Raw genomic sequence first — 23091 nt, 5'->3', positions numbered from 1 at the left:
GGAAATGATTTTTAAAAAGCCAGTATTTAAGTTTTTTTTTTTTAAATCGTTTTATTGGAATAACTTGCTAATTGAGCTGAGATAAACAGCTGTGTCATATGTATTTTTCTCACCTTTATCGAGGTGTCTGGCTTCCAGTACAAGACGTAGAACTTTAAGTCAACATAAAAAATCCCATTTAATAGCAATATCATTGGAATGATGTAAAGTCACTTGAGTTGAGGTATTGCTAACCGTTAGAATTGCTGTGCTCTTTGCGGTGTGAAATGGTGTGACTTAACAAAGAGTATTTTGAGTTATGGATGCTATATGTCGAGTGGGCCCTCTAGTGGTTATAAAGAGGGGCTCGTCTGTTAGAAAACAAAAAAGGAAAAAAAGGGAAAAAAAAAAGGAAACAACAAAAAAGGAAAAGTACACAAAAAAGGAAAGTGGTAGCATCTTTCTCAAACAAAAACTCCTAAACATCGTAAAGAAGTGCGAAGTACACCTGTAACGTTACCTCCCTTATCATGCTAATTAATGCTAGGAAACAGTTCCAAATCATGTCTGTGAACATTAGTTCTGGCTGGCTGGAACTAAAAATACTTAAAATATGTAAAACAGAGGAGGATAGCAACAATAGCAGGGATCAAATTCTTCCTCTTACTGCTATCGTTTGCACTAGTTAAAAACAATTGTGAAAGATGTCGCAAATCTTCCTGATTGACCGAGTTGCCGAGTACAAGAAACGTTAGACACGTTGAAATGTTTCTCAGTGGCTTTGTATGGCTGAGTGTTTAGGAGTTATATTCAGAAATAAGTCTCCTCAGAAAACCAGATTTATTAGCCACTCCAAAAAAAAAAAAAAAATCCCCATGGGGAAATCCTTTGGTCTGGATTGTTTCCCAGTATGCGCCTCTAACTTTTCCATTATACACTAATCCCAACTTTATAGGCTGCCATCCAAGAAACCTTTGGAAAAAGGTCAATTTCTGACAGACACAAAAATCTGCTTCAATAACATATCTTTATGTCAAATAAACTTGGCCTAGTGGAGATTTTCAGAAGTACATGAGTGATTTAAAAGGATAAATTATGTAGAATATCAGTGGGACTTTCTCTTTGACTGTAGGGCTTTTGAAATCTGGGAAGCCTGAAGCAAAGTAGGTACCTCTTTGCGGAAAAAAACCATTCAAAATAGTCTCCAGATTCTTATTTATGAGCCTCAAAGGTGAGCTTTCCACGGCATCCAGATAAAATGGCGATCAGAAGGTTGTAGCTAATGGAGGATAGTGGCCAATTTTAACATGGTAGCTGTGATATACTTTTTCTTTTTTTAAACTGAAAAGATACAAGTCCAGCATTGATGGCCCTCTATTCATCTTTGCAAGTTTTAGCTTAAATCGAGTAGAGCCATCTTTCTGTACCTGCTCATTCCATTATTATTATAAAGGGAAACATGCATTTTTAATATTGCTCACTCTTTCAAGATCAGAGTGGAGAAAAAATAAAGTACTGCAGATACTGAAATATTTGTATGTCTGCCCTAAATGAGAAAAAGTAATAACGTTCCCTCATTCATTTAAAGTTAGGAAATTCTCCCAAAGACTTGAAAAGCTGCTATTACAGCAAATATATTTTTTTCGGAGATAGAAGGAAGATTGCTTTTAAAAAAGCATTTAAAGTAGTTTGAAATTTAGCTCCCTTGATCTCAAATGTTTCTTTGAGATACACAAATACAGAATACAGGGAAAGTAAAGTAAAGATATCTGTAGGTAAAACTATAAGCATGTCTTGTTTAAGAATAAGAATGCAGTGCTGCCTGCTCTTGTCACCATCTGGCGAGGTTCAGTGGTGTTGAACTGCATATTTTGAAAAAAGGTTTCAAGGTGCCTTCCTGAATACCAGTGCATTTTGTGGCGGAGTAGCTGTGCTCTCTGGTGGTATTCACCACAATATTTAAGTAAAACTTTCAACCTGTGATTTTCTAAACAGCAAATTTTGTTGAAGGGCTTAATTTGAATGATATGTTTGCTACAGATGTTCATTCCAGTGTATGGCATATAAAGACTGTTATTAAAAGGCCAGTTCACGCCTACAGTTAGAGCAGAAAATCTGAGACAATATAGTTTAGCCTTTTTTCCTGTCAAAAAGCACATGTGTTCTGTGTGAACTGAAAGGTCGTGTGCTTTAAAACAAATCTGCATTATAATACGTACTTTCAGTTTCTCAGGAAGCACGGGAACTGCAGGATTATCTTATCATCGAGGTCTTGCCGACACAAAAATTGAGAAGAGCTCTGTTTCTCTTAGTACAGGTGCAGTTAGCACAGTGCCAAAGCTGGCAGCTTAAATTTTGAAAATGAGATAAGTAACTGGAAAATGGGAATCTCTTTTTTTCTAATGGAACTGCACCTCACCATGTGCCTTAAATCCCCTTTAAAAATGAGACTTAAAACTTTTAAATCACTGAAGAACTTCTGAAAATGGTAGAGTTGTCCTGTAACTCAAATTAACACTGTTGACGTCTGCATGCAGGGGAAGGGGACCAGTGAGTGTTAATTCATTTTTCATTTTAGTTTGCCAAGATCGATTTGGTTTAGCATTTGAAATATTTTGTAGCAGAAAATCCATCCAGACAAAAAGGATTTGTGTTTCAATAGAAATAAGGCAAAGAAACACGTTTAATTGAATATTATTTTTATATTAACACATAATTTTCCATTGTTCTAACTGATATAACCAGACGTTGTTATGTCTAATCACTTATAGAATACCCAAAGGATAAGTAGTTCTCAGTCTACACAGCCTCTTGCTACCCCTGTGGTGTCTGTGACAACTCCAAGCTTGCCTCCGCAGGGACTGGTGTATTCGGCCATGCCTACCGCCTACAACACTGGTAAGCGTTGTTTTCCATAAGTGACTTGATTTGTCAGATGTACAAAGCTTTTGTGATTCATAAGACCATAAAATTCGCATTTCTGTGACACTTCATTTTCCTGTTCAGTTCAGATGAAGGGTCTTACTCACCAAAAATGAGCCTTTAGTGTGTAAAATGTGTAAATGTTGAGACTTACAGCAGGAAGAAACTTTCAGTCATTGAGGTTGCACACAGCTGAATACAGAAAAGGAGATGCAATGAAACGCGCTGCATATAGCAGGAGTGTCCAAGCTGTCGGTCTGAGAACTGAAATAGTTCAGGTTGAAGCAGTAGTTGGTGTTTCAGCCAGCTTCAGTTTTGCTCTGCTCAAGTCCAAACGGCACAAAGGGATCCGTTTCTTTTACTGGGGATTTTCAGTTTACAAAAAAGCCCAGATGTACAAAATCAACATAGTGCCCCCTTCTCTTCAGTAACTTTAGCTAGAGTGAGGTGGGGACTCGCTGGAGGGCGTTGCCAGCATGTGACCACTGGGGCTCCAGCTGTTATCTGAAGCACCTTAAAACTGCTTTCTATTCAAATTGGATGTGATGCAAAGAACTTGATGATGTAACTGATAATCAGTTTGTCCTTTTGTTGGAAAGTAGTTAAGGATGTGGTGCTTTGTCTCAGCAACAGTAAACTTTGACTGTAGTCTCAAACGTTCTGCTTTTGTTTCAGGCTCTGTAGATAATTGGTAAAGGAATTTTTTGTAACCGTTTCCTTGAAGGACTACAACCTTAACGCCTCAGTGGCCTCAGATTGATTACTGTGATCTGTGATGCAGAGTTCAATTTTCAAATGCATCTTCAGAGAAATTACGTTGCAGATGAGTTTGAATAAATTTTTGTAAGTCAGAGTTAAAACAGGCATTAGTTAAAAACCCCAAGGGAAAACAAAGAAAGTAATTTCCCCCTTTACCAGTCTTTAGATGAAGTCTGATTTAGACATTCAAATTTAAGTGCTGTAATATGTTAAAACAAGAATTTTTGAACTGGGGAGCATTGCTTTGGCAATACTCGTATATAAGTGTTATTCGGTAGGCTTTCAGATTAAAAAAAAATTCCTTCTCTCTTTGCAAGGCTGGCTCTTAGCAAATGAGCTACACTAGGGAACTTCTATTTATAGCTGCTCAACTTGGGCTCTCAGGCCCGACAGAAGAGCCTGGAGCACTCTCCTCCTCTTCCCAAGAGCCTAGGGAGAGCCACATCTCCATTAGAGGAAATTCCCTTGTAACTTTTCTTTCCTGGCCCCGTGTCACCGTTGATGCCTGTAGAAAGGTAGCTGGCAGACAGGAGAGAGGCTCAGGAACCTGGGAGGCAGTGGGGGACATGCCGGGAAGAAACTGAGCTCTTTTCCATATAGAGCCACAGAAACACCAAAGAAACAAGAATGCATTATCGTCATACAAAGTTCAGTGACTCCTCCCTATGTTTTAGGTGGAGTTTTGACGGAGTCTCTTTGGAAGGTCTCCTCAGGCAGTCCTCCTGAGGTTTACAAAGTTTATGTAGGCCACTCTTAACTTCTCTTGTGCGGTCTGAAAATCCCTGGGTGTCTGTCATCTCTAAACTCTGGAAATTTGGTTGAATCCTATTCCTGAGCTCCCTGTAGTCCTGTTGTTCCTCCCAAATCTATTAAAGTTAATTTTGCTATTTACATTACGATATGCTCTGATTAGAATTAACAGTCAGTCATGCTAAGTACACTGCAAACGAAAGGGTAAATTTATTTCTTTGATGGCATAGTCTTAGGCAATGAAAATTCTTAATGGAGCCCTTTCCAGCATTAAGTGTATGAACGCTGTTTACGAGCACGGGGGCTTGAAGCATTTTTAATGCACGTTGTGAAACTGAAGGACAGGAAAAAATAAAGTATGAAACATTTTAGAATAAAAATTTAGTAGTTGTTTAAACAAAGCAATGTCCTTTTTGAGAGGGCAGGGGTGAACTTATCTTGTTTTATGAGCTGTCAAGTGTTCCTGTGGGTAGTGAAATCTTAGACTTAGCAGTTGGCAGCTGAGATCTTGCCTTTTTTGACAGAAGGACGGTAGAAAACAAAAAAAAAAGAGGGCACAGTAAGAAACGTTAAAAAAAAAAAAAAAGGATAGCATAGGGTTATTGAGTGTATGTGTGTGATTGTTCATTTAGCACCTTTGCTGGTCTAGTATCAGTGACCTAATGGTCTTACCCTTGTGCAAAGGTCAGGCAGGACATGGTCAAAAACCTTTGAGGTTTATAGAAAACGGCGAGAGCTTGAGTGTGTTTTACAATTTTGTTTTTCCTTTCCAAGGAAGGAAGCCATCAAGAATCTTTAGTTTTGACAGATGGATAAGATAGAGTATGCCATCCATTTATAATCATTTTCCCAACAAAAAGACTAGATTTTACAAACATTGTGGTGCATTTCAGAGCTTTGAAGCTCTTTACTTATTCTTTATGACTTCATACAGTTATTGGTTTATATTTGTAGCCATCTTCCTCCTAAACAAATTCAAATCTTTTTGGTCCATCTTTCTTCCCTTACCTTCAGCTCTATCAATGTGCTCATTAACTGATATTTACTCCCTTTCAACAACTTTGCGCATTGGTTTGGCCTCAGAAACAACTGCCCCAAACAGTTCTTGGCGTGCCTGAGGTTTGCATTTTGAGAGGGACTGTTTAGTGATCAGTAATAGTAAATATTTATACTGTGGTAGTACCCAACTAAATTGTTAAACATTTATGCAAAGAATCACTACACTGAGGGGGCTTAAAGTCTAAAGATGTGAATGAAGGAGAAGATAGGGTTGCAATAACAATATAATGAGCAGAGTGAAGAATTGTGCTTGGTGACTTGTTTCAGATTATAAGCTTTGCTGGATCTAAAGCTCTGTTTCATTTTGATTCTTACTTAAAAGATTATTTATTGCAACTAATGGCTGTTTAAAGTAAACAAATGATCTTCTGAGCTGCGACCAGAACTCAGGTGGAGTTTTCCCTATCCGCTAACAAATGCCTCCATTCTCTGGTGCAGTGTGACGTTGACTCAGGAAGCAGCGTTGCGTGTGTCCCTCATCCAGAGTAACTTGGTGGCTAAAACAGGCTTTGGGGATGAAAGAGGCTGCAGTCTGAATCTCGGGAAGCAGCAAAAAGAATTGAAACTGGGATCCTGCACTGTGGACCCGTTCTGTTATCACTAGGATATGATTTAAAAAGGCAGCACGTCTCCTTTGGATAGTGTCGTGAAAAGCTTTGAGCCTTTAGTGTTTATCAGACATTTTAAAATCATTTCTGTTGGACAGAGCCTTTCAGGGGACTCGCATGAAGAAATTTGGCATTGAAACCAAGCTGTCATCTAGGTACTGTCAGGGAAGTCATCTTTTACATAACAATTTCAGTCTTGCAGTTCAAGGACTTAGATAAAACTAGGTACCTAAATTGCTTTTTGGGGGTTGGTTAGTTCTTTTCGGGGAGGGAAAGGGTAGATCTAACCCTTAGATTCTCAATTAAAATGCTGGATATCAGTCTTGCATGAAGATGCTAGGCTATATCATTTGTTTTGCTGGAGAAATATTCTTTCTGCAGGTTGCTGGAGGAAGGGCCGGAAGAAACTGAGGTATTTGTTCTAGCACGTTCTGGACGTGTTTTTAAGCATTCAGAAAAGCAAAGATCAGTTAAATAGCAACTTATACTTCAGCAGAGCAAAACATCTAACCATCACCTGAATTATATTAGTGGTTTTATGTCAGTTGTTTTGCAAAGACATACATTTCAAAGGCATCTCATTGTTTGTTGAGGTCACAGCCGTAGTAAAGGTTTCCATCATGTAGAAGGCCCTCTTTTGCCAGTGTGGCTTTTTCATTCTGCACCAAGCCACTAGTACAGAAATTGATATCCTGCTTTTACTGCCAGCGGATATATGATCAGTTAGGGGAACGATAATGCAGCTCTCTGTACAATGGGCATGTGTAATGTTAGGAAAAGTATCTCTTCTAACCTCTGCTATCAATCACTTTCTATCTAAAGCACCAAAAGTTAATTATCCATTACCTTAAAAGCTGCAATTGCAAAGAAACAATACATGGAACCTAACTCCTACGAATGTTTGCCTCAATGCAGAAATCCCATTGGCACAGAACAGCACATCAGTGTCAGGCGTTTACCTTTCCTCTCCTCGCAGCTTGTCATAGGTCTGGTTGCTCTGAATGTTACTGAGTACAAGTAAGTCCTAGTGATTGGAGGGTTGAATTTATAGAAAAGAAGAATGAAGCTTTTTTTTCCCTCTTTTTAAAAGGGGGGAAAAAAAGTTTGGACTTCTCTTGTCTTGCAGAAGGGCTTTGGATTGATCAGCTTGGGAAAAATTCCTTCTGCATCCATGCAGAAATGCTTAGTGAGTTGTTTTTTTTAGAGTTTCAATTAAAATGACATCAGCTGAGACAGGAAAAAAAAAAAGGCAGCTTATGTAACTTCACCTACTGGGGGAGTTCTCTGGGGTTCGCAAGGTCTTCATGAAGACCTGTGCAGGGGTGCATCTGAATGTCCGTGTAGCACAGTAACCCTATTGGCAATGGGTTTGCCTTTCTCCATAGGCCATGAAAAGGTAGCCTAGAAGTTGTCTGCAGGAAACAAGTTGGTGGAGGAGAATGGGGAAGCTGTTTGAGATAAGAAGTTTATCTCAAGAGAAACAATCTTTAATAATAATGGTTTTTGTCATTTTAGGACAATGCTACAACACATATTTTGTAGAAAACCTACTTCAGTGGAAGTTTTGATTAATCTGCTGGCAGTGTAAAATAATTCTCAAGAGACCAGAAATTATTTTCTGGAACCTGTATTACAGAATAATTAAAAGCAGAGAAGTGTTCACAGCTTTGTTTTAGAACTTGAAAGAAAAGCATAAGTAATCATGATAACGTGAAAATAACTTCCCATGTGTGAATGAAAAGTGAGACCTACCTAAGCATTATAGCCGAGCCAGAAATAACAGCCAATCACTGTGGCTGTTGCTTAGAAATATGTGCTGCTTTTCCATTATCCATTGAAATTGTATTTCTAAATGATATTTTTCCTTTTAATGAAAGAAGTTTCTTAACATTTATATGATAGAGCGATGACTGTTTAATCAGACATAGAGGGAAGCTATTGAGAGGGAGGGAGGGATGTGATCCGTTGCAGTAGGGCTGCACAAATCAGAGGAGCGGTGGGTCATTAAGGATTCCAGTTGCAGCGACTTTGGGCGGGGGGGGGGTGTCATGCCATCGCTGGGAGCATCCCCAGCTCCCTGTGTGCTTCCTTCCCCTGGCTGCAGCGGCAGGTGCATCGGTCCCTAGCTTGCACGAGTCCTTTGCCTGCCCTGGGAGCCAGACAAATAGCAGCAAGTGCTGTTTCACTGGTTGGCTTGGTAGAGTTTGTAGGACTATGCGTGCTTTGTGCTTTGAAACAGATGAGCCAGCCAAAAGGTGTATGTTTTTTTGATTGCGTGACTAGCCATTGTCTTTTAATGACTTGTATTAGTTCTTTCCTTTTTGTTTCATTTTGAAATTTCCAGATAGACTAAAATCTTCGGAAATGGAAATACATTGCTTGGTGTAAGAAAGAAATGCAAGATAACGTGCAGAACTGTGTTGTACCTAGGGGTTTAAAAGAAGCCATAGAGACAACAGCAAGTAGGAATCAAAGGCAGAAAATAAAAACAAAAATAGGGTATTTGGAGACTACTGTCCTGTTGAGGTCCTCAGATTAGAGCAGAAAGCTTTTATATATTTTGTATGTGTGTGTAAAAAAACGTATTAACTGTTTTCTTTGTTTGGTTGGTTTTTCCCTCTTAGATTACTCCTTGACTAGTGCAGACCTGTCTGCCTTACAGGGATTTAACTCCCCGGGAATGCTATCTTTAGGGCAGGTATCTGCCTGGCAGCAGCACCATCTAGGTCCAGCAGCCCTCAGCTCTCTTGTGTAAGTAAATGCGATGTTGTTCTGGTATTCCATCTAGGTGGGAGCGTCTACCACTTTGAATAATCTTCACTGGGATATATAGTCAACACACCACCCGTTTAATTTCCTTTCTGTTACCCCAGTATGCACTGCCTTTCAGGTTTGCTCCTTCGTTGCAGGAATAATGCAGGTTTAATCGTTATTGTCCTGTTTGTCATTTCAATTTGGGCCGACAAGCAGCATCTGTTCAGGCCCATCTTCTTACAAAGAAGATACCTACATGATTATCTTAAATGTTTGGAAAGATGAAATATTTCTGTTTATTTTACAAATACAGTTCAGACCTTTAATTGATGCTTTTTTCAACTTAGTTCAGTGAAGAAACAAGTCGCATTTATTTACATACTCATTTTGAGGGTGTTGAACTGGAAGACCAGACCCCTCATACAGGCACACGTGAACTGTCACTTTTTTTTTTTTTTTTCCTTTCTCCTGTTGTTTTCTTATTTCTTCCTTTGGTTTTCTCTTTCCCAGTAGTGGCAGCCAGCTATCTCAGGGTTCAAATTTATCCATTAATACCAACCAAAACATCAACATAAAATCTGAACCAATTTCACCTCCCCGGGACCGTGTAACTCCCTCTGGGTTCCCACAACAACAACAACAGCAGCAACCACCACCACCGCAGCAGCAGCAGCAGCAGCAGCAGCAGCAGCAGCAATCACGGCAGGAAATGGGTCGCTCTCCTGTCGACAGTCTCAGCAGCTCCAGCAGTTCCTACGATGGCAGTGATCGGGAAGACCCCAGAAGTGATTTCCATTCACCTGTTGTGCTGGGAAGGCCACCAAATTCAGAAGATAGAGAGAGTCCATCAGTAAAACGGATGAGGATGGACACATGGGTGACATAAACTTGCAGTGCTGCCTCTTCAGTTTTGTGTTCTCAAAATGAACTGTCCTGACATATCTAAATTTATAAATAAGGACATGAAATAAGTATATTTATATGTATATACATACATGCATATATATATCTTCACATGCATATATATGTGCTAGTGTGTGTAGCATACACAAAAATCATCAGGCACTTATTACAAACTTCTTGTATAGCTGCAGATGTCCCATGGTAAAAATGTAACAGAACAATCCTATAGGTATTGATCTAGTCTGGCACTTACCTGGACTTGTTGTTTTAATAATATAACCTGTTTTGCAAAGAAACGTTGTACCCATATTATAATCCTACCACACTAGATTGCAGAAACCAAGAGGGCTCGCCTGTAGTAATGTCCCTGTGTGTTTTATTAAAGCTGTATGGTTACTTGTAGTTAAGAAATAATGCTTTGTAGCAGCAGAGCAGTAGAAAAAGCAGGAAGAAGAAAGCAATACTGTACATAAAATGACCTTTATATTACCCAACCTGGCATGGGTCTCTAGTGCAGAGGGTGCATGGAGAAGGGCTGATGCTATAAAAAACACAAAACAAAATCTTGTTTTGCACGTGCAAAAAAAAAATGTATTGGGTCAAAGAAGTGATTTTTTTTTTTTAATAAAAGTGAAAGAGAGACATAGAAAACTCGCATGAAATATTCAGAAAATATTAGCCTAGAAGATAGATCATTAACAAAATAAAATTAATATATTAAGTTATAATTGGAATATGTTTGACAAATTTCTTTTTACGTTCATACCTTTGAAAAATATAGAAACGGATTTTAGCTCATGTATATTTTATATTAAAAGAAAACAATACCCTAATGAATTGAAGACTATATATAAAGTTATATACAGTACTTTTGAACACATTCTGCTAAGAATTATTTATATAAGCCAAAGCTGTATGTTGTAGCTTTTTTGTAGAGTATAGTTTTATCTTATTTTGACTTTCTAGTTTTTGCTTTCAAAGATGAAAAGGAAAAACTTGCAGGCGGAACCTTGGGGGGAAAATAAGCCATGAACACTTATATGTAAATTTAAATTTGAGCCAAACTCTTTGTGTATATAGCATCTTAAATATATTATCACCTTTGGTGTAAGTACCTATGTATTGTACGTTCACCAGATTTAAAAAGTATATTTTTGTGGATTGACGCCAACTTGAAAAAGGCGAGGTCCTTATTAAGTAGAGTATTCACTGTTTAATATTTACTATTTTGTTAAATATACTGTACTTTCTTTGGATTTTAATTATTATTAATATTATTATCCAGATTTTTCAGAGGGTGTATAAAGGGGTTGTCCCCCTCACTGGTGGTGAATGTGTGCCGTTAAATTGTAATCTCTGTGCTGTATGGTTAAGCTTCATTATACATTTTATATATATGTATATAAATAGCAAAGTGGCAAAAAAAAAATCTGGTGTTAAGTTCATCCTGCATAAATATTAAAAATCTGTTACAACACATTTTAAAGGCATCATTTTAAAACTGCCTCTTTTGAGGAGGAAAAAAAAAAGTGGAAAAACTTGACCTGATTTCTCATGATAGGGAGCTAACACATATCAAATGAGCACAAAAGGTGTTTTAAGTGGTAAGTGGGATAAAAACCTCAGCCTCAGAAATAAATATGCTGTTCCTCTTTGCTGTTTCCATGAAAAAGAGCAAGGAGTCCCATCGTGTTATAAAACCTGGCTAGTAGAAGTTCTCATTCTCTTCTTTGATTTATACATTTAGAATGTAGCAGGACATTACAGTCCTTAGGGTTTGCACAATCTGCCTGTGTTGTAACCAGCTTCAGAGGGCCAGCGACAGTGGTGGAGTGTCACCTGTTGCTTGTAGGCCGCAGTCGGACTGATAATTACCTGCCCTATCAGAGCTGGTAAAAACTGGCTTTGTGCAACAAACCTCTGAGAACCCCAAGACTTGGTATATAAAGGTATGCCAACTTAGTTTGGAGTAACTGATTTTGTGTTAGCAAGCATTCTTACCTTGCTGTAGAAATCTAATCTGTTTTCGAGTCCTTGCTCTGCCATCTTCCTGGACATGTGAAATATTCCTTCCTACTGGGAACCACCTTGAAAAGATACAGATGTTACCGCTGGTAGCTCTAATTTTGGGAAAAAAGGAACAATGGTGGGTTTTGTACCAAACCCATTCAAAATTATCCCTGATAGTTATTAAATTTTTGCTTGGGCTTTTAAACTTTTTCTAAAGCTGTTAAAAAAAAATTAAAAAAAAAAAAAAATCACTTGATACTAAACTGAAGTGTTAGAAATGGAAATCCAGTGCAGCCAGCTATCTCCTCAGCTGCTTGCTTAGGATGCAACTGAAGAACAAAGTTACTACATACAGCTTGCAAACCAGGTCTGTTGTTGTCGTAGTAACGTTAAAAATTCACTGGTTCCTAGTTGTTTGTTTCAGACACTGTTACCAGTGGAAATCAGGCTGCATTATTCCAGCATTAGTTACCAGTTTACAAATCCTACAGAGGAACCAGTTTCTCTTTCTAATGGAAACTGTATTGCCAAAGTGATTTAATTCACTTACTTACCACTTCAAAGAACCTTTTAATGCTTTGAAAAAATTATGTGATTTTTTTTTTCATTATTTATGCACATATATGAACTTTGCTGTACATCTGAGTGGGAGTTCTGCATTCACATTTACTGTCTATTTTCTTGTGTGCCTTATAAGATGGCTTTGCTGACTGTATCTCAATAGTCTTTATTTCTATGCAGGTTTTAAACAAACAGTACTATTACTGTTTTCTTTAAAAAGTTATCGGTTAGTGTTTATAATGAAATTGCACCAATTCAAAAAAAAAAAAAAAAATCAGTTGTGAAGAATTGATACTGAGACTGTTAACATGTTGCCCCAAACCCACCAATAGACTCAGCAGAATAAGTCTTTTATGAAGACCTCCCACGTCAGTGGGAGCATCTCTTGCTGTTAAGTAAATGGGAATTCTGATTTTTAATAACATACATAGCTCACTTTAAACCATACTTTTTTAGAAACTGTAAAAGTGTTTTGTACAAAAAAAAAAAACATAGCACAGATATTTCAACAGTTAAAAAAAAAAACCTTTTTTAAAAGTAAGTATACTGAATGAAGTTGTAAGTGGTTCCAATTCTATTTTGAATCCATTCAAGTCTGAATGATTTAAGATTTTTATCTTTTAATGTGACAAATCACCTCTCCATCGTTGAGCTCTCGCTGATAGTATTTAAGAGTACAGATGTAATCAGGGATTCGTCAGAGAAAAATGCTTTAGCCTTTCCTTTTACTTAAAGGACACTAATGCATCAGAAACGTAAAAATTACTGTGCGCACAAGAAATACATAGTAAATAAGGAACATAATGACTCCTAACAATTGATCATGGGAAGAAGTTAAATTAGAATGTGAAAGAAAGATAAATGTAAACATTTAAATCTTAGTAGAAACTTTCTTCACTTTGCTGTGCAAGAGAACACTGCTTTGCTATATTTAAAATGGCTTTTTTAAAAGAGATTTATGTATTTGGTAAATGTTTGTAGTCAACAGTTCACAAAGAAGCTGTTCACGGTTTAATGATGATAAGCCGTTTGGCGGCACAAGCTGGACTTTGTTGCCATCCTTGAGATGAATCTTTTAAGAGAAAAAAATAAGTTAATCTCAGTTTTTTTCCCTGAATGTGTTGTTTTTCTTCAATATACAATAAATATTCTAGTGAACCTTTTTATCAAATGGTTAAGAAAATGCTAGAGGTTGTTGTAAAATATTTGTATCCTGCATTCACTAAAGTAAAGATACTGGCTTTTACTGTGTACTCCAGACTCTGTCATATTTGCACATCTTCCATCCCTGCTGGTACCTGAAATAATAACAGATTGAATCCCAAAAGTATCTTTTAAAAGCCGCATTGCTTCAGTTTAACCAAGTTTTTTTTTTGTTTTTTTTTGTTTTTTAATGTTTAGTTATGACATTCAGCATCAAGAAACAAGGCAAAGCTACAAAAGCTTATTACAAAACCGCTTACAGAACCTTAAGCGAAAACCAGGGTAGCTTCAGCGTCCTGAGCAGAAGGCGAGTACTTACCTCCTGCCCCGCTCCAGAACCAGCCTTCATGTTTCCTTTTGCTGCTGCCAGAGGTTCAGCCACAGCTGCCGAAGTGCCTGTTCCCCGCGCCTGCGAGCAGAGCGTTGCGCCAGGCGCGTCCCTGTTGAGACGCTCTGGCCTCACTGCTGCGTACTGAACCTAGCACTGAGGAAACAGAGCCCTCCACCCCTAAAAGCTTCCCGCCGCAGTTTTCTGTGACACAAACATTCGTGTGTGAGGCACCCAAAAAAAAAAAAAGCTAAAGAAAAAGTTATGACTTACTTTTTCTAGGGCCAAGTTGAGATGGTGTGAGACAGTAATCTTTTTTTTAAAGGGCAGCTACTCAGCTATAAAATATAATATAGTCAATATGTGGTAACAAAGACAAACATAGCTGGGGTGGGGGGGGGAGCACCCATTGTGCTTTTATTTCATTTTTGCTTTACTTATTTAAAAATGTAATACCCCCCCCCAGAAGAAAGAGGGAGACTTTTCCCTCACGGGGGGGGGGGGGGGGGGGAGGGGAGAGTGCGTGTGCGTGCATTTTAGTACAACTCTTTTAAGGTTTCTTTTAGTGCCAAAATTAGGGTTCCCTCATGCGCTGCTGGATCCTGAGAGCTTTATAAAGGCTGCGGGAAGAACAGGTTCTTTGTATAACAGCATAAGGTTCTGCTTGCTCTGTGTACTTACTGTACCTCACCCTGTGCTACAGAAACTGTCCCCCCAACAGCTTTCCTTCTACACCGAAATACATATTTCTGTTTTTCCTCAGGCCAAGAAGTGCCTGTATCAGTACAATGCTCTCTTGAACCTCTGCTCCCAGCAGCTTGTGGCATCTCTGACAACAGTGTCCAGTTAAGGCCTTTTAAAAAACACCAGCCAACAAAAAAAACAAACAAAAAAAGCCCAAAACAGAGCAACTCACACGTTTGCTGTGCCTCACAGTTAGCGGGCACAGCATTGCCCACTGCCAGCAGCACGGGCTCAGGAGCCCTGCAGGCTGCTGCCCACGTCTGCGCCGCGCAGCTGTACCCACATGGCACCACTGCCCTCTAGTGAAAGGCTGAAAAGAGCCTCACCACTCTTCAACCAGGCCATTTCGGAAAGCTGCACCACCACCACCACCCCCACCTACTTCTTCCCCTCACCTGCTAAATGTGACTGTACCCCCCCCCAAAGGTGGGCATCTTGTTGAACTTGGTGGAAAGATGGTAAACGGGGTGCGAGGGCGCCAAGCTATGGCAAAGGTGGGGCAGCAACCCCACCGTTGCAGTGGGGTTAAAAGCAGTTTAAATCAACTGCTTTAAACCAGCCATCTCTGCCCTTACCCTCAGGAAAGCACAAACAAACAAAAGCTGATCGCGCAGCAGCATGAGACCTGCAAAGCCTACAGCTAAGTATTCTAGGAAAGGGCTTAGTGTCCTTAAGGTTTAGTAAAAGCTGATAAAATAGCCAGATATAGCCTCTTTAAGAGAAGCATGCGGCAAGATACCTTAGTGTTCAGGCACAGGAGTGCGTTTACCTCCGTCTGCAGTCCCTGAATTTTTTGAAATAAAGGTTTGAGGAAAAATTTTCTGTGCAGCTAAATGCTCCAAAGCCTTATCTTCCGCTCACGTCTGGCACCTGCTGTTTAAAGAATCCTTCTAACCAGCATATACAGTAAGCATAGAGACATCGCACAGAACACTACTGCAAGCCACCAAAGCCCCACTAGGCTTTCCTATTCACTCAAAAGCTAGTTGATGCAAACATCAGCAGTTCACGGAAATGTTTAACATACAGCTTCACACTCCCCATCCTATAAAGGATTTCCACTTCTTTCTGTGACCACCTAAGCAATGTAGGGCTTCTTTCCTGCCTTGTAAGTGAAATTCAGCTTCACAAATCTCTCGCGCTTGAGTTACAAGCAAGGAAACTCAAGTCCATGACTGAAGTGTAGTACTGGAAATGCACCCTTATGGATTAATTAAAAAAAAAAAAAGAGAAAAGAGGCTAGGCTAGGCTTCCCAACAACAAGCGAGCCTTTACATACTGCATATTACATACCACAGGCCTAACACTGTCCTCAGCGAATCATCCTCCAACACTGTTTCAAGCTCTGCTGTCACTCACAACCAGTGCTCTTGCTATGAGGAGTAACCTCATTGCATTCTGCAGTGGAGCTCTGCCTGCAAAGATACTTGATTTCAAGAGAACTGGCTAAAGAGTTTCATCTAGGAGAAAACGTCTGGTCATACCCAACTCGCTGGTAGGCTGGAATCGTCCTAATAAACACAGCTTAAACATTCACTCAAAAGAATGAAACGGTGAGATGATGTCAGCTTCCTTGTGCTGTTTTAATAGTAGCATGGTGCACCTAGTCAAGTCACCTTTTTAAGGTTAAGTATGCCAAGACTGCCACGGTCTACAAAAGATAAAAATATCAATTCAGAGAAGAGAAAGTCCCTGCTTTTGCTTTATGCAAAAAGTATTTTCTCAAAATGCACACAGCCCGTAACTTTCCAGTCATACAAATACTGTAATCTTTGCCACAGCAGCAAAGGGTTCAGATTCTTAGGCAAGACCATTCTTAAGAAATACCTGAAGCAAACAGGAGAATAAACTGCTGCAAAATACTTTCCCTTGACAAGAGTTCATGAATGTAAAGCCAGTTCTCTGTTGATCTTTGTAAGCAACAAAAGCATCCTTATTCTTCCATAAAGTCACATCACCTCAGGTTCAGTCGAGTTCAAGATTACACCATCTACTTAAAAAAAAAAAAAGAAAGTCAAATCCACTGCACTGCTATCCCCCTGACTCCACTACAGTCAGTGTCACTCGTTTATGGACTTCAGTGCTGGGAGGGGAGGCTCTATTTAGCTTGATCCCCTCCTTGGGAATTTCTTTTACAACTAAGTTTTGTGGTAATTTCCCTTCTAATCTATCTGCTGAAATAGTTGAGGTTAGTGTTGTGCTGGAGGTATGGGCTGTTGCACCACTCTCTTGTGTTTTAAAGTAGGTGATATAAAATACTGGCAGGACAATTCCTATCAGAAGCATAATAAAAACTGCATTCCACCACTGGATTCCACAGTCCGCACCATTACTGGTCTCCTGCTTCTCCGACTCGAGCAAAGGCCTCTCCAGTGCCTCTGTGCAATACTCTGCGTTTATCTGGACTTCTGCCTGTACTGCATCCTGAATACTCTTGTCAATTCCCTTAAAGTAGTCATTCAGGTATCTGCTTTCAGTACAGTTGCTGGCTGCAGCACTGTCATCAGACTCCAGTATGTCCACAAGTGTTAGGCCAGCCTGGCAGCGTGCAGTCTGGAGAGGCCTTAATTCTTGGCCATTTTCTGTTAACAGCCCGTGGGTCTTCACGGGGATCTTGATGGACTTCAACGCATACAAGTCCTGCTCCCTGATGAAGTTGTTGACGCGTTTGATATCTGCGACCTACAGAATCCAAAAAGGACAAGAGTATTAATTTAAGGCAGACAGCATCCTGAACATAAAGGCAAGCCCTGGTCAAAAGCGTCTTGGTGTTTTGCAGTCAGGGATTTCCCAGCTGTTCCAGGAATCCATAGGTCTCTCAAGTCCCCTATTAAATCAGTTTATAACCTCCTACAGTGCCTTCAATCTCTCATACGCTCTACTTCTCTTAACCTTGTTTTTCCTTGCTCTTTGCTGTCTTCATTCTTTTCCCACTTACTTTCTAAGCTGAGTTAAGGCAAGAAAAGTCTTTAGAACAGTACCTTTTTAAAACTTTTTCCATACCTTAAACATTCTGTGTTTCAGGTGAGAAGACAACCTCAGTACGAACAAACAAAACCCACAAAGCTTATAGCACAGTGTCCCCTGGAAGGTGCATTTGTCTTTTGTCCTGCTAGGAAAGTGATCTTGGAAAGGGTCGAGACAGCATGTGCCGTCTTTGGAGCACACTAATTTTGAGAGCAAGATCACAGCCTGGGATAAAGCAGGAGAGCATCCCTCCCACACAGAGGCAAGCATACTTTGTTCACGTTCCCAAGCACCATCCCTCTAATAGTTGTAAGTGGTAGAGAAAAATTAAGTGGAGCCCAGACTCACATTATGGTCTGTCTCCTCCAGTAGTGACCCTATGGCTCTGGGAATAGGTAAGCTGATGCTCTCAGTAAATGTTTATTTACTGTGCAGTGTATCGAGTGTGAAGATGGGAGCACTAATTCAAATAAGAGAATTAGACTGGTCTCAGCAAAACATTCTTTAGAATCTTTATCGGAGCAGGATCTTACAAATTGTGAACAACTTGCAACGTTTTACAAGCCGACTCTGCACCACTACTGCCTGCCTTTGAAGCTGCGGGTCAAAACCTGCCTGCTGCTTACCGTGCTCTCCCCACGGCGTGACATGCAGCCCTGCGCGGGGCACTGCTGTGCTGGCTGCTTCACGCAGGTGTGAGCCGCCTCTTACACCTATCAGAGCACAGAAGAACTCCAGACATGGGGCTGGCAGAGGAATTATAGGGCCATTTGTTGAGGGGTAGGAACCCCTCCCTGGCACAGCAGTTAAGTATAACTTTATTTTCTGAAAAGCAGGCAGCAACACTGCTGTGCACCACCTGAACAGATCTTCTGACAGCAGAACAGCGTTAGCTCTGAGATGCCTAGAGACCTCTTCCATCTCCTCAAAGGAGAAAAAAAGCCTGAAGTTTAGACAGACTGTGCTCTGGAAAACACATGCAGGTTCTAGAAACACACTTGTCCTTAATGATTTCTCCACAGTTGACAAATCTCCCTGCTAAAGACATGCTTAAGCCAATAATCCCTGCCCATCTGGGATCATCATTGGTTATTAGTGTGTACTAACACTACTACACAGGGTCTCTATCAGTGATTGGTACTCCCACCTAGCTTGGTGCCGCAAACAAGTGATAAAAATAGCAAGAAAGAACAAAACACGCATACAGCGTAGATCATAAAGGCAGCTGGCTACAAAGAAAAGACAAAGGTAAGAAAGTAGTGTCTTTTATTTAAAGAGACAGGAGACAGCTTACAATAATGTATACTGATAATCGCTGAATAAGTAAGTGTACGAGCTTCTCAGTTGTCCTAAAATCTTCTGTCAAAGGAGAACAGTACCGTCACATGCACAAGGAGTTCTCTGAGAGAATCAAGGAGACATGAAACAACCACAGGGGAAGAGCTGGAGGAAGAAAGACAGAGAAAACAGCAGGACTCCAAACCAAGGAGAAAAGCAACATTAATAGGTTAACCACCTTCTGTATACCACACAGAAAAGAGACAGTACTAAGCACTGCACTTTCAGGGGAAATTTCATTTGTTCTTTTAGAAATTCAGTAAATTATTGTATCAACTGCATTCACTGCACACTCACAAGCTTGAGGCTACAGATGAAGCTAATGAAACTATGAGGGGAATTAAAAGCAAAAAAAAAAAAAAAAGCAAATAAATACTTCCTAAACAAATCTGTATGTGCCATCAGCTACAACTTCTTTGATAGCTCAGGACAAAGAGCTGGTTTTAAAAGACGGCATGTGAACACAGCAGAAAGGAGCCCTACAGCAATTTTCAAGTAGCTACTACAGGAGCTTGAACACTTCCTTTGTCATTGACACGAACGATCAATGGTTACTCTTTACTCGATCAATGGTTACTCTTTACTCGATCAATGGTTACTCTTTACTCGATCAATGGTTACTCTTTACTCGCAGCTAGCTGACCCCAGCAGGGAGATACAACCTCTCCATCAGCACAGCGAGGTGACAAGGGAAAAACAGTCCTCCCCTGCAGCAGCTCCCACAGCACTGGGCCACAAGACCCACGATGAGCAGCAGCACCACATTCCCCTGGCTCCACAGCTGCAACTCTTGTGCATCTCCCCTTAAGTCCATACAGGCTGTCAGTGAACCATATATCAAGTCCATCTACCATGGCAATCCCCAAAAGGCAGCGAGTTCGCTATGTCACAGCGGGGAAGCAAAACACCACTGAAGGGGAGCTGAGTGCCCAAACCTCACGTTCGCTGCGCAAAGCTTGACAATCTGAAAATGAGAGGTTTAATCATGGTGGAAACGTTCCAGGGACTGACATAGTGCAGTAAGCATGTTCTCCCAGATCCCACTCTGGTGCCCCCTGAAGCTAAGAGAACCCTCAGCTGCTGGATCATCAGACCCCTTACGCCTTGCCCCAGCTTAACGCCAGGAACTAAGCTCTACAAAACCATTCAGTTACGAAAGAACAATCTGACCCAAAGTCTCCTAACTGAGGTGGTGCTTCAATTTTTTGTTTTGTTTTGTTCCACTGAAAACACATTATTGGAACAGAAAATATCCCCTGCAGTGTCTACAGGCAAACACTGTAATATCGTACTAAAGCTCTAGAAACGCAAAGTGGAGAAGCACTTGGGCAAAAGCAATAAACAAAGCTGGTGGGAGGAATGCAAGAGATATAAGCCACAGCAGCTTGTGCAACCTTTTTTGTACTCGTTTTTGGCTGCAATGAGCTCCTGTTGTCCCAGCTGAGAACACTGCCAAAAAGCAGGCCAGGGTTATAAACGATCAAGAGCGACCAATGACAAATTCTCATGATTTCAAAGATAATCTCACCCTGTTTTGGGGGAGGTGGGGAGGGATGATGATGTTGTTTGTTTTTGTTTTCTTTTTTTAAAGCAAGGTCACCTATACTGACAACTACAGATCTTCCGCGCTAATGTTTTGGTAGCCTTTCAGAAGCTGCTTAATTGTGCAAGTAATACAAGACATATCAAACCCAATCAGTGCCAATCTGTAAACAGACAAATACGCAAGTGTCCAACAGTAAGGATTTCTGTACGGCTCCAGTATAACAAGTCAGAATTGCCCTTTCTGGAAGGGAGGGAGGCAGGAGGTGAGTTTTTGCTGTGGGAGGAGAAAGCTGACTGCCTGGTCCCTCCCCATCAGCTTGCCTCCCCCAGTGGACAAGCCCAGCAGCCTTTGGCAGGGCCTGCTGAGATCTACCTGGGCCTGCTGGGGCTGAAGGGGTCTGGGAGAGGGGCAGCAGAGGACGCAGAGAGGAACAGTCTGGGCAGAAGCAGGACTGAATCCTCCTGACTTATGTTATCAGACAGCACAGCTGGGGTTTTTCATAACATAAATCAAAGAATTTACTCAGGATCTTCCTCCTGCATGTTCATTGAACAGTTGAGATTCAGCACAACTGCCACAGCTATGCAGTTGCTGGTGCTTGAGGATGAGCGCATAGTTACTACAAAGTCATCTGCTGTGGCTCCAAGTTCGCATGCTCTACCAGTGCCAATCAAAGCCTACTCATGCCCTGCTAAACTTGCTTTTTCCACAAGCATCAGGCTCATCAGTAGAACTTAAAAGGCTTTTTTTGGTTTGTTTTTGTTAAAGGAGTGGGAGGGGAGGAATTGTCACAATTCCTCTAAGTCCTCTTGCTTCAGCTGCACTTCACAGCTGCATTATTAAGCAAGACAAACAGATTGCACCAGTATTGTAGTTCAGCCAGGACTTCATTTTCACCATCCAGGTCACTGTCAAATGCTTTGCAACATGGAACTTTATTTAAAGGCTCTAAAACATACAGTTTTAACTGCTAAACAAGAGGGTACTTCTGATGTTCAGATCAATTAATTAAACTTTGCAACAGTGTTTCTATAGAACTCTGCTTTGGTACAAAGAAAGTGTATTCTTTTTAGCATGTTCCCTCTCCAGACAAAACTCGCCCTAGGTAGGCACCTTTTCTGCCTGCCAATGGCTGAACCACATACGTTTCTAGGTACTACAAGAAACAAAAACCCACATGCATAGATAGGACCTGGACTTGGGCATCTCTCCCTCTCTAAGTCCACCCCTTTTAGACTCAAACCTTCCCTGCCATTCGTAAGCTCATACCTTCAATTTGCTTCAAAAACTGTGTGCTTCTCGAGAGCAGGGCTCTTACCCTCACTTCTCTACTCACTTTCCTACTTTCTGCCCTCACTTAAGTAACAAGCGAGTACAAATTCTGACTGCTAACGCTGCACTTAGTCATCCAAACTAAATAGAAACCAGGTCACACAGGGCGTGGGGTTGACTACATCTTCCTAGGCTGCTACTTTAGGGGCTCTCTTGTGCCCTCCTCTAGCTCAGTTTTACCCAGATACTTATCACTCATAAAACACACTGAAAAGCGCTTGCCCTGTACTAGGCTAGTAGGCACCAGCAAGCCTTCCTGTAACGTTGGGAACCAAACTGCGCGTGAAATATCCCCGAAGTAATTAAAACTGAACAAACAAACGCAAGAATAAGAGTAACAAAAAACGACGAAAGGAGTAGCGCTACTGAGCGGAGAGGGCACTTACCTTACAACCATACTGCAGGGCCAGCTTGTTAAGACTGTCGTCCTGCGTGACCTCCCGCTCCAGCAGCACCACGTCTCCCACGTTGCCCTGGGAAGCGCCGCGCCGCCGCTGCTCTTTGCCCCTGGGTCGCAGCTCCGTGACATTCAGCTCTTCCTCCGAGGACTCCTCTGAATCGGAGCGGCCATTTTGAAACACATACACCTGGTTGCCCGGACAATTATGGACGGTGACAGGAGCCTGAAAGGATCCGGTTCGGCTCTCATGCAGCCTCATCTTTTATGGCAGCGCCTGAAACAAACAAAAAAAAAAAAAAAAAAGACATTTCGGGTTTTCCTTCATGTCCGTGTTTACTTGCTCCCGCGTAAAAATCTGGGAGAGCGAGCAGGCAAAAGCGCAGCAGCCGTACCACACAGAGCGGAGGGGGGCAGGGAGGCTGCAGCAGAGCCTTCCTCACCGCACACCTCCTCAGCGGCCCGGCCTCGGCACAGGCCGCCCCGGGCTGCCGCCCGCGGGGCGAGCTGCAGGCACAAACTTCAAAAAACATCTGTGTTACTTTCACCTCCCTCCCCCCCTTTTTGTTTTTGTTGGCACAACACTACTCTGCCACACGTTTTCGGTTATAACGTCTATAATTACGTAGAAAAAGCAACCAACCCGGAGTTACCGGGGGGGGGGGGGAGGAGGCTCCGATTCTGAGGGGAAAAAACGAGCAAACAATGAAACAAACGCCAGAGAGCCGCCAGCCGGGACCACCACGCCGGACCTCCTCCCGGTGCGGGCTGATACCGGAGCCCCGGGACCCCCCCGCCGCCCCGGCCCCCCGCAGCCGCTAACCCGCCGCTCCCCGGCCGCACGCAGCAACCTACCCCGCCTCTCGCATAGCTCCCCGCCCATTGGCTGGCAGCGCCGGAAGGCGGGACCTCCGCGCTGCCTGGCCAATAG

General features: G+C 41.4%; 2 protein-coding genes across 21 annotated transcripts in view; one reads left to right on the top strand and one right to left on the bottom strand.

Moving 5' to 3' along the window:
* MEF2A (myocyte enhancer factor 2A) overlaps nt 1-13556 on the top strand; it is a 96851-nt gene extending 83295 nt beyond the window's left edge. For all 6 annotated transcript variants that reach the window (XM_068957858.1, XM_068957857.1, XM_068957859.1 and 3 more), the window contains 3 exons: nt 2751-2877; nt 8702-8828; nt 9342-13556. In XM_068957858.1, the coding sequence (XP_068813959.1) occupies nt 2751-2877; nt 8702-8828; nt 9342-9717 (630 nt within the window). In that variant the 3' untranslated portion in view covers nt 9718-13556. The remainder of the gene's footprint in view (nt 1-2750; nt 2878-8701; nt 8829-9341) is intronic.
* LYSMD4 (LysM domain containing 4) lies at nt 9102-23091 on the bottom strand. 15 transcript variants are annotated; one of them, XM_068957878.1, is made up of 8 exons: nt 22556-22791; nt 22150-22437; nt 16408-17262; nt 16065-16231; nt 14110-14174; nt 13828-13917; nt 11736-11821; nt 9102-9773 (listed from the first exon to the last, which is right to left on the bottom strand). In XM_068957878.1, the coding sequence occupies exons 2-3, from the start codon at nt 22420-22422 to the stop codon at nt 16612-16614; spliced, it is 924 nt and encodes a 307-aa protein (XP_068813979.1). In that variant the 5' UTR covers nt 22423-22437; nt 22556-22791; the 3' UTR covers nt 9102-9773; nt 11736-11821; nt 13828-13917; nt 14110-14174; nt 16065-16231; nt 16408-16611. The 15 variants fall into 15 exon arrangements, with proteins under 15 accessions (XP_068813979.1, XP_068813973.1, XP_068813970.1 ...); XM_068957872.1 differs by having other exon boundaries at nt 14110-17262; XM_068957869.1 differs by having other exon boundaries at nt 9102-11821; nt 15874-17262.

Source organism: Struthio camelus, chromosome 12 (assembly GCF_040807025.1).
Source record: "Struthio camelus isolate bStrCam1 chromosome 12, bStrCam1.hap1, whole genome shotgun sequence".
Classification (NCBI taxonomy): domain Eukaryota; kingdom Metazoa; phylum Chordata; class Aves; order Struthioniformes; family Struthionidae; genus Struthio; species Struthio camelus.
The sequence above is the reverse complement of the archived record's forward strand: the minus strand, read 5'-3'. Positions and strand labels throughout refer to the sequence as shown.